Raw genomic sequence first — 17208 nt, 5'->3', positions numbered from 1 at the left:
AAATTCTGGTAATTAGCTGCTTTTCAGAAAAAAAAATCCTTTTTGTCTTCCTTGTGCTCTAAAAATTATTTCATTTTAAGGGACAGAAGGGAAGCTACAGATTAAAACCAGAGCAATTCTGAAAAAGCATGCTGGAACTTTCATGGCAGGATGTAGAAATTGCCAATTGTTCAGTGTTTTGCTCTGCAAGTTTTAAGAGAACTTAAGATTCTTAAAAAACACTGCTTTTTGTTCCTCTACAACTGACACAAATATCCTTAAACAAAGCAGGGGTTGGCTGCTTTGGTATTTTGGATATTATTTGGGTTTTTGTTTTGTCTTTTTCTTTTAGAGGCCAGTTAAGACACCCAACTAACACAGTATCACCCAAGCCATACAGCAGAAGGTAAAACCTGAAGCATGTTGGGACTGAAGCACTTTTTACCTTACGTCCCACATAGACAGGAATTCCAATAATCATAGCAGGAATAGCAATGCCAGCTATTAGGGCAATTCCTACAGGAGCTCCAACAAGTGTCCCTAGCTGCCACAGGATTTTCTTCTTACGGCTCCATGGTTTCTTTCCCCAAAATGTGCAACCTGATGGGCTAATAGAGAGAAATAAGAATGCTGTAAAGAAGCAGTAAGTAAATCAAGGTAGCTATACACTACTGAACATTTCTCTAGTTACAAAATTTTTGTCCCTAGGTTCAAGTTACAGATGTAATGCATCATCAGTTATTTAATCAGACTTTTTTTTTTGCCTTAAGAACATATTTTGCAATGTAACAAGAAGCATATTGCTACACACCAATCTATGGCTCACAGTAACTTCTGTATTGCCTAATACAAGGACAATATAAATGTATTAGGACATCAGTAAAAAGAGGGTGTGTTAATCCAAAATACTTGATTTGTACTAAGAACACGCATGCATAAAGTTTACAAAATATTTCAAAATAAAAATAATAAAACACTAATTTAAATACATATATTGAAAACTGACTTAATTCTCTAATATGAATACTTCAACAGTAATTCTCTACTCCAAGAAAAAGAAAGCCAGAATTACAGCACTTGGGAATCTCCTTCTAAATACTTTAGAAAACAAATCACCAACCACACAGAATTTTTTTTCTTAAATGTACCTTAAATAATGTAAATCTGAGATCTCTTTCATACACAGCCAACAGAATTCACAGCCGCAGACGGCACAAGTCATGTGATTGCAGCTTCCATCGTTCATTTTTATTATATAAGCAGCACAGCGTGGGCATGGCTTTATGTCATCAGCTGTTTAAAGACAAGTATTAGAATCATATCAGCTCTTTAGACAATCAAATATAATCACAATACAGACATACATTTGGGAAAACTGATTGAACTGTTACCTGAAAAACGGAAGAAGTTTTTTATAAGGTTGCTTTACAAATCTGCATTTGGCCATGACCTGATATCAAATCTGTTTTTACAAACCTTGGACTGAGCAAAACTAATGAAAACAAGGTGTAGTAGACCACATTCAAGTAATTGAATAGTTAATGCATACTCTCTGTTCAAGGATTTTCTAAGCTTAATGAAATATATATTAGAGTCTGACATTAAAAATGTATGCTAATACAGGACTGATAATAAGGTCTCTTTAAATATAATCCTCTTTTACCTTTCATGCTGTTATGAATCTTGTACTTTATTATTCAGTCTCCACTCTGTTAACATATCTTAAATCCATCTCCCCATTCACATTAATGTACTTCTTTGGTACTGCCAACCTCCTCTTGAGTCCTTTTCACAGCCCTACTTTATACTTACTAACTTCCCCCAAAAAATATAGTGGAGCAGAAGAAAACTCTGGAGAATCTCCATGTTCCCAAGTCAAATATGGAAAAATGAGGTTAAGTGATCAGCTCTGTCAAACAAGGGGTCATTGAGCAACAGTGAAACACACACACACCCCACAGTTGTGATCTTCACTCCTGTTTAACACCTGCACTTTAGGACAAGCTGTTTATTCACAGCAGCAGAAATACCTTGCAGCTCCCAGCACAGAATTCCAAGTTTACTGCCTCAGTGCTACTGGGTAAGACAAAGGGAAAGGAGAGCTCATACTTGATAAAAGAATACCTAAAGGCATGCAGAACAGCAGAAAAAAGTATCTCTACCAAGCCCAGTGCACAAGGAGTAAGCAGCTGAAAGGATTCATTAGCTACTCCCACAGGAGAGCACATGCACAGCCTACAGGGCAGGCAGTACACAGAGCAAGTTCTTCAGCACAGGAAAGGCAGAGCTACTGCTCTTCAGGCTGAGAGGAACTGAAAGGGTAAGGAAAGGAGCTGGTGTGCTAATTTATTTAGCTTATTTTCCGTTTTATTTGAAAGCTAAAGCGAGATGCTAATTTTTAGGGCAAGATGGGATACATTATTAAAATAAGCCAGTGCAAACTACAAATTAGAGACTCTCGAGTCAGGGGCTGGATTAGAGAAAAACAGCTCTAACTACAAGGTGCAAGTGGGACTCTTTATCCCAAATATCTACCTTGCTTGTTCAGGCAGACAAAAGCTGCCAAATAAATCAGAGCTTTATTCTTATCAATTCAGAGCCAATTCTTATCAACAGCAAACTGGAATTTTGATGTGCTAAACACTACTCTGAATAGTTTATCTGCTTTTTTTGGGAGTTACAAACAAGCTCAGCTTTAAGAGATGGAATTGTTTGCCCTCTGGTAGACAAGACAGATGAGCATTTCCTGGAAAACCAGAAATTAGTACTAACAAACATATCAAACATCAAAGATGGCATCAGAGTAATAGTCTTTTTGAAAACAGAAAATCAGTGGTTACGAGTTTTAATTTTAACAGCTGGGGAACTTCACCTACAGTGGAGAAAGCAAGTGTACTAAGTGATACAACTAAAAATGTCAATGTGCAAAAGTAGGCTGCCTTGCAGCACGTTTGATTTCCCATTTTTCAACTACAAAGAACTTTAAATGGTGACAAGCTTTTAAGACTTAAGTCAGATGTTCTGGTCACAGAGTACTTCAAAGCATAACACTTAAAATTTTAATCCAAATTCAGAATTATTATTTTATGTTTCTGAAAAACAAAGCATCTAGTATCTATCTACCATGTCACTATTCCATTCTTTCCTTATCTAGGGCTAATTGTGCAAATGTCCAGAAGAGATGTTTTACAGCCACAGCACCCCAGTCATAACTACCTGCTGCTCCAGACTCCTGGCTGTAACTGATAGATGAGGAACGAATGGTTCTCAGGCGCAGGCTCTGGGCTCTCTCCTGGCGCGCAGCATCGCAGGTCTGGTTGGGATGCCAGATCTGCTTGCAGTGGTAGCAGAACTCCGTCCCGCAGCCCTCGCGCCCGCACGTCAGCTTGGGGCAGCTGGCACATCCGAACGCGATCACTGCGTACCTTTAACAACAGAGAGAATTCTGCTCACAAAACCAGCTCTAAGTATAGAACAAAGCTGACTATGCAGCTGTCAGGGCAGCTGGAGCAGGTACAAAGGCAGTGCACATCAGAAATTGACCATTTCCTTCAGGAGGCAGCCAGCACCAGCTCCTAAACTCATCTTTCCACAGCTCTATTGCCATTGCATTGGATTAAGTACACAATATAGTATTTGTACACAAATACTATAATCACTGCAACACTCACTCACCTTTACTCCATGCAGTATTCAAATATACTGTATTTAAAGCTGAATGCAACACTGTAAGGTTTACAGCCACCAAGAAACCACAGTTTAGAAGAGTGGGACAATAAACCCAAATAAGGTGTTTAATCAATTAGGGAAAGTTATAGGTTCAGAAGTGTCCCAGTCACTCTGGGCATGTCTTAGATCGACCCTGTCCATTGCAGTGTAACTTACACCTGTAACAACAACTGGTTTGACACTGCAAGACATTTTAGGATTTTACTAATTGCCTTTTATCATGAATACTACTACTTACTTTAAACAGATGTTTGTTAACTCTCTGTATTTTAAAATGTCTAAACAATGAACCAAGTATTTTATAAATAGGATTTTGTTTCTCAATAATTAAGGCATTTAAAAATACATTTCAAATGCAAATGTAAAAATTGGTAAGAGATTGGGCCTCAATGCCACTTTGACAATACTACAGAGCAAAAAACCTCCGAGAATGTTGAGACTTACAGAACTGTGTCACGCTACTTTGTAATCAGACACTACATGAACAGTTCTGTACAATGAGAGCTGAAGTAACAAAACTGTTCCTTCATTAGACCTGCATTTCAAAGTTCACAGGGTAAAAACACAATGTGTTCACATTAACAGTAAATACAAACATATGTATATATGTTTTATAATTCATACCCATTGTAGCTTTTTTCAATAATTTTATGTAATAGCTTTCTTTTAAATATATAATACTAAGTCCACTGGTATGAACATTTAAAACAGATGTATGCTTTTATTCACATAAACAGGGTCCCTGAGTAGACTTCAACAGACTTATAAATGCAACAAGACTTCAGTTTCTGTCTGTTCAAATTAAGGTAATTTTATTTTTAAAGACTGTTTATTTTTACCCCCTGTCCATTTTATAGCAGTTGCATACATTAACTCAAAATATTCTTTATTAGTAATGATACTTTTAAAATATTCACACTTACCAGCCTAACTTAAAATTTAGCTATTTTTATTTAAGTAGCTAGATCTGAAACTCTGCAAAGTTAATGCAAATCCTGTCCCTTCCATTATTGTTTTAAAACAGCATATTTGATGTTCCTCCCTAGGAAATCTTGCAAACAAATAGGCCTTTCAACACTTACAGATGATGCAGTTACAAATGAGATACATGCTTGTCTGTTTACAAATATTTCCTGCTTTCCAAGTAGAGATTTATTTCAAAAATTGCTAGACTCTTCTATATTGCTGCCAAGCTAATCAGCTTCATTTTCCTCACTTTCTGCAAACTGAAGAGATAATTGCTTTGCATGTACACAAAGAGACTCTGATCCAAACACTTCTTTCAACATACAGGGATACATTCAAGGCTTGCTAATCTTAGACCAAAAAAATCTCAAGTCTAAGACACAGAATCAAGTACCAATTTATATCCTGCCACCTTTCTATCACTAATAAAGCATGGGCACATCCCTGAAAGCACTCCCTAACTGGTACTGATGAATTCGGCAAACCTTTAGAAAGTAACGTTTTAGACCAGAGAAAATCTCAGTTCCAACTGTACAGGGTTACAAGTTTAATTTTAACATTTGCATTCTTTTTAAAGGAGATGTGAAGGCCTAAAGTTCTTGTTTAGGGTGAGAGTAGGGACAATCAACCAAACTCAAAGTAATACCCAGTAAAACAAAAACCAGAGGCAGTGAGCCATTAATTGCAGGCTGCACAGTGAAAAGATGGAAGAAGAATCTGTACTTGTTTGCATGATCTGCTTTTTGCCTGATAAAGGCATGAACATTTAGGCATTGCTGCTCTCTTCTAATGATGTCAGCAATACAATCTCAGAGCAAAACCATTAAATAATTCAAACAGAGGAAAAGACAGAACTCATGTGGAATACTGATTCAGTGATGCCTGTTAAAATTACACTGGAGAACTGGTATGAAAAACAGACTACAAAGATATTGTTCTAGGAGAAGGCTCATGAGGTTCTGTACCAGTGCTCCTTCCTCAGGGAAAGATCACCTATGACAGTGTCTCCCATCAAGCCACTGCTGGTAGGTTACAGCTGGTCCAGACTTTCACAGTGCTTCGGGTAACAACATGATCAGGACGCATTTGAGCTTGCAACAGAAGCTGTGGGTGAAGCAGCCCAGGAAACCCCTCAGCCCATCCAGGCAGAGCTGCTGCAGCAGAGCCTCTCCTCCAAACTCATCTGCAGCTCTCCTATGGGAAGGATAAAAGTTCTCCACTGGGATAGAAGTAAGAGCAATACATTTGGTACTGTAGATAATTTTGTTTCAAGATCTGTTTGGTTCAAGTTTTGCTGACCCTAGGACTTGTTTTTACTCAATCGGATTTGGAACAGAGAGGAAAAAGAATTATTTAGTTCTTAACCATTAACTTGTTTCCTTAGAACCCAGGAGACCAATGCTATAAAAAAACTCCTATGTTTTAACAGACTGATCTAGTTTCCCTCAATTTTTTCATTTCAGGGATCGAACATTTTATAATGATTTGCTCTTTATCTGGTCCAGATTTTTGACTTAGTGTGATGCCCAAACCCTGAAACAATACTACATGGGACATTTGATCAACACTGAGAAGAGCTGAAGCACTGTTGTGCACCATCCATTTTTTACCTATTTCTACAGTAATTTTTTCCTACTAAAATGCTCAATTTCACACCTATTTCCTATTTATTACAGTACTTGTTTCCAATCTTCAAGTCAACTTCAGGAAATTATGCTACCCTCTGAAGTTACTGCACCTCTCCTACTTTGGGATTAATTGCACATTTAGTAAATGCATGCCATCCATTTCCTTCATGAAATATTTGATCCATGCTAAAAGGTCATAACTCTAATGCATTCTGCCAGTATGGCACTTCAAAACCTGTTCAGAAAAAGAAATAAACCCCAGCTTTAACTGCATATTGTACAAGTGGATTAGCTGCCAAAGCAATTAGAAACTGTGACTACTGTTGCACCAAGTAATTATTAAAGGAAATGTCTGCTGATCTGCAGTTTGTGCGCACTGAATGTCTTGCATCAACCCTGAACAGCCTTTGTTAGCAAAGGCTCTTCTGTGGAAGTCTGAGTAGAGTTTGCTTCCCTAAACCTTACACCTGTACAGTTCCTTCATCCTCCTGCTAAGCTCCACCACAACATCAAATCCCCATTATTACTTTCCACACCACTCCCACCCCACTTCTCCTTCCTACCTCCCTCTGTGTGCTTTCCCTCAGCTGGGTACATACACACTTGTCAGACAGTGCTGTGGTGGCTGCCTGAAAGCCAAATTTAAATTTTAACTGGAGGACTCATACACAGGTACTACTCTTGCTGGAGGCACTACTGATGGTCTGTCTGTTGTACAAGTAGTATGTATGCCCTTTCCCCTAAGTACTTAGATTAACTTCTGCTGAATTCTCAATCCCTGCTGCCCAACAGATCTAAAGGTTCTGAAGGTTTCAAAACAATCAGGAGAAGGATAGGAAGAAGACAAAACATGGTTGCAGGAGCCCTTGTTTGTTTAGGATGACAACCAAAATTAGTGATCCCCCTGAGAAGTACCCAAGCAGCCAACTTTATTCCACTTTAAACTTATAGTAATGAGAATTCAGTGAGGAGGCACTATCTGTGCATTAAAATCAGAACTCATCTACCACTGTGAAGCATTTCCCTGCCACTCCAAGTATAAGGAAAAATCATGGTACCAAAAGCACAACATAAGGTTGCCTGTGCAGTACAAGTTTGTTCCCTTCACACAGACATTGTCAGAGTTTATCTGCCTGGCAATATACTGTATGTTTCACAGGACTCCCATCCCAGAGTATGGAACATGCAACAAGCAGTTCTGGAGCAATGATTTAAATACTTGCTGCACACTAATGCATTGCTGTGGTCCCACATGACTGCATGGAACTTTAACTTTGCTCTAAACATCCACTTTTTATTTTTATGATGGTATTATCCATAGCAATTATCATCACAGCTCTGACCACTTAAAGATACTTAGAATTTTGCTTTTTTTAAAACAGATAAGAAAATGGATGCACAAAAACCAAAACAGGTTAAACAAACCTGCCTTAGTCTACTTAATTAAATACTAAAAAAAGTATCTTAACCACAAACATGGTATAATAGAAAATATTTTAACAGGTCTTAAATGCTTCTCCTCAGCTTGAATAATAATTGCTTATACCACAAAAACTCAGGGCAAAGCATACTTCTGAATATCAAATAATATCTTCCAGTGGTTGTTTAATTTTTCAGTATCAAAATATTAAGAGTAAACTGTACTGGCTTTGTCCATATGACTTTGTTACAAGCTCATGCAACCAAAACATCTCTCAAGTTATTTTTCCTTCTGTCCTCAAACTATGCCACAGCAATGCCATCCACTTTGGACCAGATATGAAACTATCAACTTTCCAGTCCCTGCTTTTGACTTGCGCTAGCAAAGTCTGTTTCTTTTAAAGTATGAAAGCAAAATTGTATTTTAAATAAGTCCTAAACGTTAAGCACCTGGTTATTAATATTGGAGTATTTAATCTACCTAACAGTCAGTCCTATCTTGCTTGTTCTCTTGCAACATTCTTCCTCGTCTTCATTCTTCTTATTGCTCATCTGTGAGCCGTTGAAACAGAGCTGTCAGCCTCTGAGTTTTTAGTGTGCACTGCACATCTGGACTGCAGTAATGCCTAAAATCCTTAAGCAGTATGATAACACAAACAATCTCTAAAAAGCAGCTTGCTGAAGAACGGCATTTTGAGACACCAGCAGCACAAAAGCATGATGAGCTGCTGCTCAGTAGTATTCAGCCTACTTAGAATTCAGCATGATTTCAGAACTGTTTAAAGTATTAAAGCAAAGTTAAAACAGATAATAAGCAGGAACAAGCTGATTGTCTTACATCAGAATCCTGCTGACAGGCAATAAGTGCTGTCTCAATCAGCCACAAGATGGAAGATATCAGCCACAAGATGGAAGAAGCAAGAGAGGCCTTTAAATTCAAAGGAAAGCTTAAATCATTTTTCACAGTTAAAAAGCCAAATTACCCACAGCGCTTTAACAAATTAAGTTAAATTACAGTCACCAATTTTTCAATTCTCTTCAGTTTGAGCTTTGTATCATTTCCTTGGCAGTGCAACATCTAAATTTCTTTTGCTTGCTGTAAATAAAGGCAGGCATCTACCAATAAAAGTTGCTTGACATTGCTGAAACTCCCTCTGTGCCAAAAAGGAAAACCTACTCAAGAAAGCATTTTATTTGGGAAGGTGGTTGTGGCTCGGAGAGGTTCTTATTGTTGTTTTCAACTGAATTTGTTTTGATTTCTTGTCTTTTTTCTTATTAAAGAGAATTCTACCTGCTACCTATTCATACAACAGTAACAACAGCCTAAGTAAAGTGAGTGACTTTTCAAAAATCATAATGCTATGAAAATTATGTACTTACACTGTGACTTTTTTGCAAATGTAGGAAAAATACATACCCGCAATCTGGAGCTGGGCACCACCTACAGTCAGGATCCGCAACCAGCCATCGCCTAAGCATAAACTCTTCATATTTTTCCATCAAGATGTCATCATTTAATATCAAACGAATATCATGAGGATTAAAGCGTTCTGAGCATTCTGGGCAGCTAATATTAACTCTGCTCTCCGAGATCTCAATGCGCAGGTACTGACGCAAGCAATCCACACAAGACCTATGGTGACAAGTCATTATCTCCGGGAACCTGTCCTTGGAGTGCCGCAAAAGGCACAAGGGGCACTCCATGAAGTCTCCGCTTGGTTTGCTGCTAGAGGTTGTTCCGTTATCAGAAGAGGTACATGTGGAGAAAATAGAGTTCTTGTCTGTACACATTTCTGAATGAATACTTTCAATACTTGCAATTCCATCAACACCTCCATTTAAATCCCTAGACTTGCGTTTCGTGTCTTTTTTTCTCCGAAAAAGTGAGCCCAATGAAATTCTTCTTTTCTTTGGTGCCTTTTTAACTGATGGCAAGCTCACAGAGGAAGCAGAAGACTGGAGGTCCCGATCAGAGCCCATTTGCCGATGTAAACTCATGTCTAGGTCACTCATCAGAAAGGGGTTAAAGTTCATATACAATCCTAATCATTTTTAAGGATCAAATGGAGGCAGAGGATACAGCCATATTATTATGTAATCCAGTTTGAGAGTCTTCATGCAGAAAATTCACACGTATCTGCTTCCAGCAAATCCTTCAGAAGAATTCCCTGTATTAGGAGGAGAGATAAAAAAAAACAGGATTAGAATCACAACAATCACTAGTGGTTCTGAAAGGTCACAGCACTCTAGTGACCTGTTATTCCTATTGCTACCTTCTTTTCCTCACCATCTGACCCAAGACCTCTTCCTGTCAGCTTTTTCTAGCCTTTACATCCTTCTTATCTTAACAAGCCTGAAATTTCCTTCTGGTCAAGGACTATCTTTGTTACACTTAATCAGTGCAGAGAAAGGTATCTACACTCCCCTGCTCTCCCAAGGGAAGCAGGGTGTGCGCTGTATCTATGCATGTGTACAAATTACCAAAACCCAAGGTGACAATTAAGTAAATATGCAAGTTCTTCTATAAAGCTTAGCAACAGGCTTACAGCATTGGAAACTTCTGTTTTCTCTACCTTACATTTTCTGCACATGTGATGAGGTCAAGTACAAATACAATATAGTTAATTAAAGGAAAGATTCCTCAGTGTTTTTTGAACCATTTAGACTGACAGCAGAAATTAAATCACTGTGACTAAACAACTCAAGATATTCTCAAAATCTGAGGGTTCTCAGAGAAGTATGCATATTTATAGCATAAGGCATCTGAATATTTCAGGGAGCAGAGCTGCAGAGTGACAGCCAACACTGCTTGATTATATAGAAGCTGAAGGGCACAGCAAAGACTACAGTTAAGGTGACAACATTTGAATTTTTTATCAGATGTATTTCTGTAAGGAAAAAAAAAAGCCCCCAAACCAGATTCCCATCACACACCGAGCTTCAGTTATTACCTATGTATAAGATGACACCAAGGATTTCCTTCTGTTCTCTGATGCCTAAATGACTGCACAGTGAGAAGAGAGAGAAAGAAGGAACTCTTCCTATTTTCCTCTGACAGAGGAAAAAGCAGCAGATCATCTCCAACCAAAACCACTAAGCTCTCCCCAAACGTGCAACTATTCCCACTTCTTGGAAGCTTGACTGTACAAGAGGAATTTTTTAAACTTTTGGTGAACTGCATCAATAACAGAAGAATGAAAGACATTTGCACCAGTGTTGCAAATGTTCATGCAAAGCTACTGCCCTGCAAAACTACTGCCATCCTTTCTTTCCTCAGTGTTTACCAACCCCACAAAGAGGTGTAAATGGGTTTCTATGACCTTACCAAAAGATAAAATCAGAAACTGGATACTAAAACTAAGTCCAAAGGTAGGAACAAAGGAATGTAGAGATGAATGCCTATGTTTATAAGAGCTAAGCAGTCTGCACAGCCCTTAGAGACCGGCACAAATCCAAACACGTGCTGCAGCCTCCGGAAGGGATCGCTGAGCTGCTTGGGTCAAGACTAGGGAAGTTTCAGGGGACGGCTCAGCAGCAGCGGAAACAGGAATCCCTCTCCAAAGAGGAAACACAGAAATAGCCCCCAGGCTGTCCCTCTCAGCAGAGCCGGGGCTGGGCCCTCTGCACACAGCCACAGGCAGCTGCCGGGTCTGCACCAGCCGGGAGCCACGACTACACCAGTCAGTATCCACTAGCAGGCGGGATGGCAGTACTCCGCACGGATACCACCTGCCTCAAGGGGGAACACTAAAGACAAGAGAAAAGAGGGGAAAAACCTCAACCCCCCCACAAAAACCCCTACCAAAAAATATGTACTTCTCCTGGTTTTGATAAAAAGAGGTCTTACATTCTGAGCCCCTAGAGTCCTTTTAGAATTAAAAAGCCACCATATTCTATTTTTCAAATGCTGAATTATTACTGCTTTCGTCTTTCTTCTTTTTTTCCTAATAAAGGAAAATCTTGCTGTGAACATATAAAAAAAAATCTTAGCTTACTCTGAGTCTAAAAGAGTATAAATACTTCAAGAACATAACATACTCTTCCTTCCCTCCTAAGGGAACGTTTTTAGTCAAAAAAACCCATCTTGGATGCTTTACCTGCTCCTGTTCCCAAAACAAATTTAATAATTTTGCAGCTGCTGTTTCTCATTAAATGAACTAAAACATTCCCTGATCTAAAAAAATTAAAAAATGTGAAACTGAAAAAAAACTACTCCATAATTTTCACAGAAGATGTCCTTCTCTCCAGGATCTTGGTATTATGTTATATCATAGACAGACACAACTGACAGACCATGTCTGAAATGTACTACAGATACAGTCCATTGCTGACAATTAAATTTGTATGTTCAGAAGTGCAAGAATAACCTTAAAAGCATTTTTATAACTGGATAATTACTAACATTGGTATGTTCACACAGACACCACGAGGGCAGCGGAAAGTGCCAACCTCCTAAATCAGGAGAGTTCATGAACAAAATGAACAGCAAGCAAAGCATTAATTTCAGGCAAAAAGTCTGCTGCTCTTTGTTTTTTTTTTTGGAGGGGTTGTGGTTTTGTTTGTTTTTTAAAATAAAACAGAAAAAGGTAGGAAGTAAACACAGTAACACAGCCAAGTGTATGACTACAAACCTTCCCCTCCTCCCTTTCTCTGGAGAGGAAAGAATGTGTTATTACAGCATTTCTGCCAGTTCCAACAGATGTACAAAATCAAGAAATAGCAGTTCTGGTGATGAACCAGTTGTACTTTTTTTCTTTTTAAATGAACAAAGATTCTCCCATGATGTTAAAAAAAGAGACCAGTACATCTCATAGTTCTCTCTGCATAATGGGATCTGATAAGCAGTCTCTCTAAAAGAGCAGATTGCTCTTCTAAGGAAAATAGTTAAACTTTGACAGGACTTTTGAAAAGAAAAGTTGCCAGTTATTTCAGACAATCATCAATTATGCTCTTTAGATTTAAACGCACAGAACTAGTTTCAAAAGCCAAGCTCTTCCTTATATAGTAATTTTGGACTGACATTCTAGTGACGTTCAAAGATGACTTTGCTGAAGTGAAAAGATTCAGCAGATGATTTATTAGAGGAAAAAATGAAGACAAATGTTACAATGCTAATAATGATCAGAGCTGCACAAAACCATAAAAGCTTTACTAGCGCAATCTGGAGCACTGGCCAGTTCTCATGTTGCCCAACCCAACACAGCATCTGCATGTTTCTGCTGACAAAATAAGTAAAAAATACTTGATTTTGTACAGCCAGAGAACACAATGCCCACATTATTCCAGTAACAACGAGTTCACATAAAGGGGATACACTGTGTGCAAACTGAAGCTCGGAAATCCAACTACTTGAAATGAGCTGAGACCCACAAACTATGGTAGTAATAAACAATCTGATTTTCAGGCAACATACATTGCAAGTTTTGCATTACTCTCACTGACCAGTATGAACTCTGTCAACACACACAAGAAACTAACATGGGCAACAGCAAATGGACAGAAAAAAGAGAGAGTGCAAATCCTAAAACTTTAAAGTTCACCACTGTTTTAAACATTTCCTCAAAAGCACTTACTGACTACAGAAAAACCGTATTTCTGGCTCCCCGCCATGCCCAAAGCCCTACCACAAATCCCAATTCCAGCCGTGCTTTGCATTCTGCTCGTGCCACAGCCTTACCACAAAACACCAGTTGCCACAGCACAAACACACCTTGTCATCTGAAGATGCATAAAGGACATTTAGAGTTGCAACTACCTGAAATTCAGTATTAAGCTGGTATCTGTTCCTTGTGCAACCCTGCCTGAACTATTTGCTAGGGAAACCTAATAAGCATCCAGCTAAATGCCTTCAATAGTTCTTTTTGACCATGCTTCTTTAAGTAAATGCTATTGGTGACCTTATAATGGAGGCAGAGGGAAAGGAAGGGAATAATCTTGCCAAGGGAGAAGATTTCAACTGAAGAGATGACTGGGGTGATGAGTATCTTCTCATATGGCTCTCCATGGCACAATCTTTGCTTTTCTCACCAATTTCAAACACTTTGGAAATGCCCTAAGTGCAGCTGAGAATAACTCTGCTGATTTTGCAAGAAAAGAGTGACAAATGCCTACCCCCATAAGCCCAGCTGCTGGGGGAGATCTAGACTTCTGTTCCAAACAAACTCTCTTCATCTTAGGCATTTGCTCCTCCAACTCTGTCAGCATACTGAAAGCTGCTTCTTGATTAAACTGACTCCTAATGGCTTCCTTTCTGACATCTACAATTCCCAACATCTGTGCTCTCTAGCTGCTTTCTGAAATGGACTGATCCAGCTTAAACAGAGATGTAAAACAAAAGACCAAAAAAACAAACAGACCTTCAGAGCTTGAATTTCAGTCACCATCACAGAGAATTCCTGCTTCCCTCTTCCAATAAGCATCTCCTACCAATCACATAGAATTCTAAAATTTCTAAGCTGCGATGTTGTTAACATAGAGACATCAGTAATCATCTAAAAGAGGCATCAAAAAACAAGTTTTCCTTTTCATTTAATCCATTGTCTAAGAACTATAAACATAGAGGAATAAAACGTGAAACAAAAATATGGAAGAGCTGAAGCTACTCAATTAAATACCAACACACAGGATTTTAAAACAGTAAACAAGTACCTGATTTCAATGGCCATCCTTTAAATGTCAGCTCATTCCACAGCAGTGTTTAAACTGGGGAGAAAATACAAACACTTTTGCCTGAAGACTTCTAAAAGAGTATATCCCTACTCACTTTACACATGCCTCAGGTTCAAGTATACATCTGGCATTACTGAGTTAAAAGAGTGATGAACAGCCTGGAAAAGTTTAACATCTTAGACAAGGTTAAATTTTGACATCTATGTGCTTCTGAAACACTCTGTCCCATGAAAAACATCTCACCATAGTCATGTCAATGCACATGGTGTCAGGGCATGTTAGGACTGTTACTTTTATTACAGATTATTTAGTACAAGCAGAACCAACACTTTGCAACTTGGAAGAAAACAGATGGAAATTATGTTGAAACAACAAAGGTGCTGGCAGAACCTTATGCACTAAGATGAAAAATAAATCCTTTAATGGTAACACAATGCAGCGCACTGTATTAGGCAAATGCATATTGTGCAGGTGACATGCTTTACTGCAACAATTAGCAGAATAGCTTTATGACTCCTTCAGTATATTTCCCTTCATATTCTAAGAAAAAGAATAGCAACATTTTCCATGTGGAGTTTCAAAGACTGTAAAGATACTTCAACTTAATTTGTGTGGCATTTTTTATTGTCTTCTGACTTTGATTTCTAATAAAAGGTGAAAGAAAGGCTTGATAGTATTTGGACTAAATTGAACAGTTAATTCTTCAAAAGAAAGTTAACAAATTTGTATCAGAAGATATCACAAGCATTTAACACAAACTCAAACATACAGATACTTATTAAACATTTGCAGTGATTTGTTACAGTATGACATACAGGATGCAAAAAACAGTCGTCAAAGCCTCTTAAATAATTCATTTAAATCAAACTGAACTGTGTAAAACTACTTTAAATACATGCTCATGTAAATTTTACTTCATTAGGACTTTACTCCTTCAAAAAAGAGTGCCAATATGGTAATTTACATGTTATGGAAGTCTTACTATTCAGACACTTTCACAGGAAGGTATCTTTTACTTTTTATCCTGCTTTGTTCTAAGAGCTATGTACGTGAATGCTTTTCTTATAGCATGAAGAATATTTATTACAAAAGTTACTGGAGTTGCTCCTACTAGTAGTAAATCCTTTCCAGAGTGAAAATCACATGATCATTTAGTTAATTACATCTCATTTCTTTATGCTTACAATGGATAGCTGCTTATAACTGATAGCTGCAGAGACCATTATTCCAAAAACAGAATTCCCAAATCCACAACTAACTCAAGTTTTTCAAAACCTTTAGAAATTTGCCATGCCAGGACTTAAACTTCACATATCATCTTTCAAGGACAGAAAAACAGCTGCAGTGTCATAATATCACTTATTTAACTTCTGTAAATCCAAAAGACTGGGAGCAGAGTTCCCAGCAAGTACCATACCAAGCACTCACTCACTATTTGGAGCTCACAGTGGGCTCAGTGAAGGTGCTGACACAATCTGGGACATGCCCACATCAGCATGGTAAGCAGAACAGGGTAGGGCCCTTACCCCTAACTTGAGAAGAAGTCAAACCCTCTGGAATAAGCCAACTTGGCACATGCAGACCATTAGACAAGTGCTAAGTGAGGTACAAGGGGTCTTTCAGAAGCAACAAGAGTTGCTTTAACATATGGAAGTTGCTACAATGCAGTCAGCTATTTTAGAGAAAGTCTTCTAATAATTAGTCTCACCTGACTTCTTATGGGGAGATTTAGGTTAGATGTTAGGAAGAAATTCTTTCCTCAGAGCATAGTGAGGCACTGGCACAGGTTGCCCAGAGAAGCTATGGATGCCCCACAACCTGTTCTAGGCCAGGCTGGACAGAACCCTGATCAGCCTCATCTAGTGGGCGCTATCCCTGCCCATGCAGGGCAGAGGGGCGGGAACTAGATTATCTTTAACGCCCCTTTCAGCCCACATAATTCCTCAATTCAATGTTATTAAAAACCCCTGATATTCATGGATACTATTATACAAAATTAAGAGAAAAGCATTTGTGAGGCAGAGATTAAATTATCTCTACTGCACTGTTACCATGTCTCAGTTTGTTCTGACTGCACTTTATTTTTCCTTAAGGTCCTGTGTCAATTATCTGGAAATTCTATTTTCCCTTACAGAACAAAGCAATATTGTTTGTAAAACAATGACACAAACAGACTGACTATGAACCCACTCGGGCTCAAGGACTGAGAGAGTCAGACTGACCGGGTATGAAAATCAAAAGATTGACAGTATTTACAATACAGAGAAGCCTACAGAACTGTCAAAAGTGAACTTATATACAATGTTCTGTTTTAAAATTCACAATGGTATGTAGCACATGACAAACTAACCCTGACAGCTAGAAAAATCTTCAACAGCTTATTAAAAAAAAAAAAGTTATGCTTCTTCCTTAGAAATTTATGAGCAATACATCCTGTATCATGTGTCCATGACAGCTGCTATTAGGAAAGGAAGTCTCGCAAGCTGCTCAGCTCATTCTGAAAGTCTCTGAACAAATGATTGGCAAAGCTGTTCCTCTTGCAGATAATGCCTGTAAAGAAGAGAGTACACCCAAAGTGCCTCCCTCGGTCTGGTGGCAAAAGGGAAAGAATTCCTTAAATTCTAAAAACATTTATTTTCCAAGTCAGCAGCATTAAATCTGGGTATGTTGTGTGCAGTGGTCAACCAAAGCTAAGAAATCAGTGGAGAGATGCTTTCTATTTGTGTATCTGCAGGCCTGTGTCTGTTGCCAGTAAGACTATTTGCAATTTTCCCTTATCTAACTCAGCAGAGCAATCTTAGTTCAACCACGCATTCGC

General features: G+C 38.4%; 1 protein-coding gene across 5 annotated transcripts in view; it reads right to left on the bottom strand.

Annotated features, from left to right (window-relative positions):
* RNF19A (ring finger protein 19A, RBR E3 ubiquitin protein ligase) overlaps nucleotides 1-17208 on the bottom strand; it is a 57203-nt gene that overhangs the window by 11429 nt on the left and 28566 nt on the right. For 4 of the 5 annotated variants that reach the window (XM_059474543.1, XM_059474561.1, XM_059474552.1 and 1 more), the window contains 4 exons: nucleotides 9139-9889; nucleotides 3196-3404; nucleotides 1128-1272; nucleotides 425-587 (listed from right to left, as the gene is read on the bottom strand). In XM_059474543.1, coding sequence (XP_059330526.1) covers nucleotides 425-587; nucleotides 1128-1272; nucleotides 3196-3404; nucleotides 9139-9755 — 1134 coding nt within the window. In that variant the 5' untranslated portion in view covers nucleotides 9756-9889. Of the gene's footprint in view, nucleotides 1-424; nucleotides 588-1127; nucleotides 1273-3195; nucleotides 3405-9138; nucleotides 9890-10672; nucleotides 10854-17208 lie in introns of those variants that run through there. The other variant, XM_059474577.1, reaches the window with a different exon arrangement.

Source organism: Ammospiza nelsoni, chromosome 1, assembly GCF_027579445.1.
Source record: "Ammospiza nelsoni isolate bAmmNel1 chromosome 1, bAmmNel1.pri, whole genome shotgun sequence".
NCBI lineage: Eukaryota > Metazoa > Chordata > Aves > Passeriformes > Passerellidae > Ammospiza > Ammospiza nelsoni.
The sequence above is the reverse complement of the archived record's forward strand: the minus strand, read 5'-3'. Positions and strand labels throughout refer to the sequence as shown.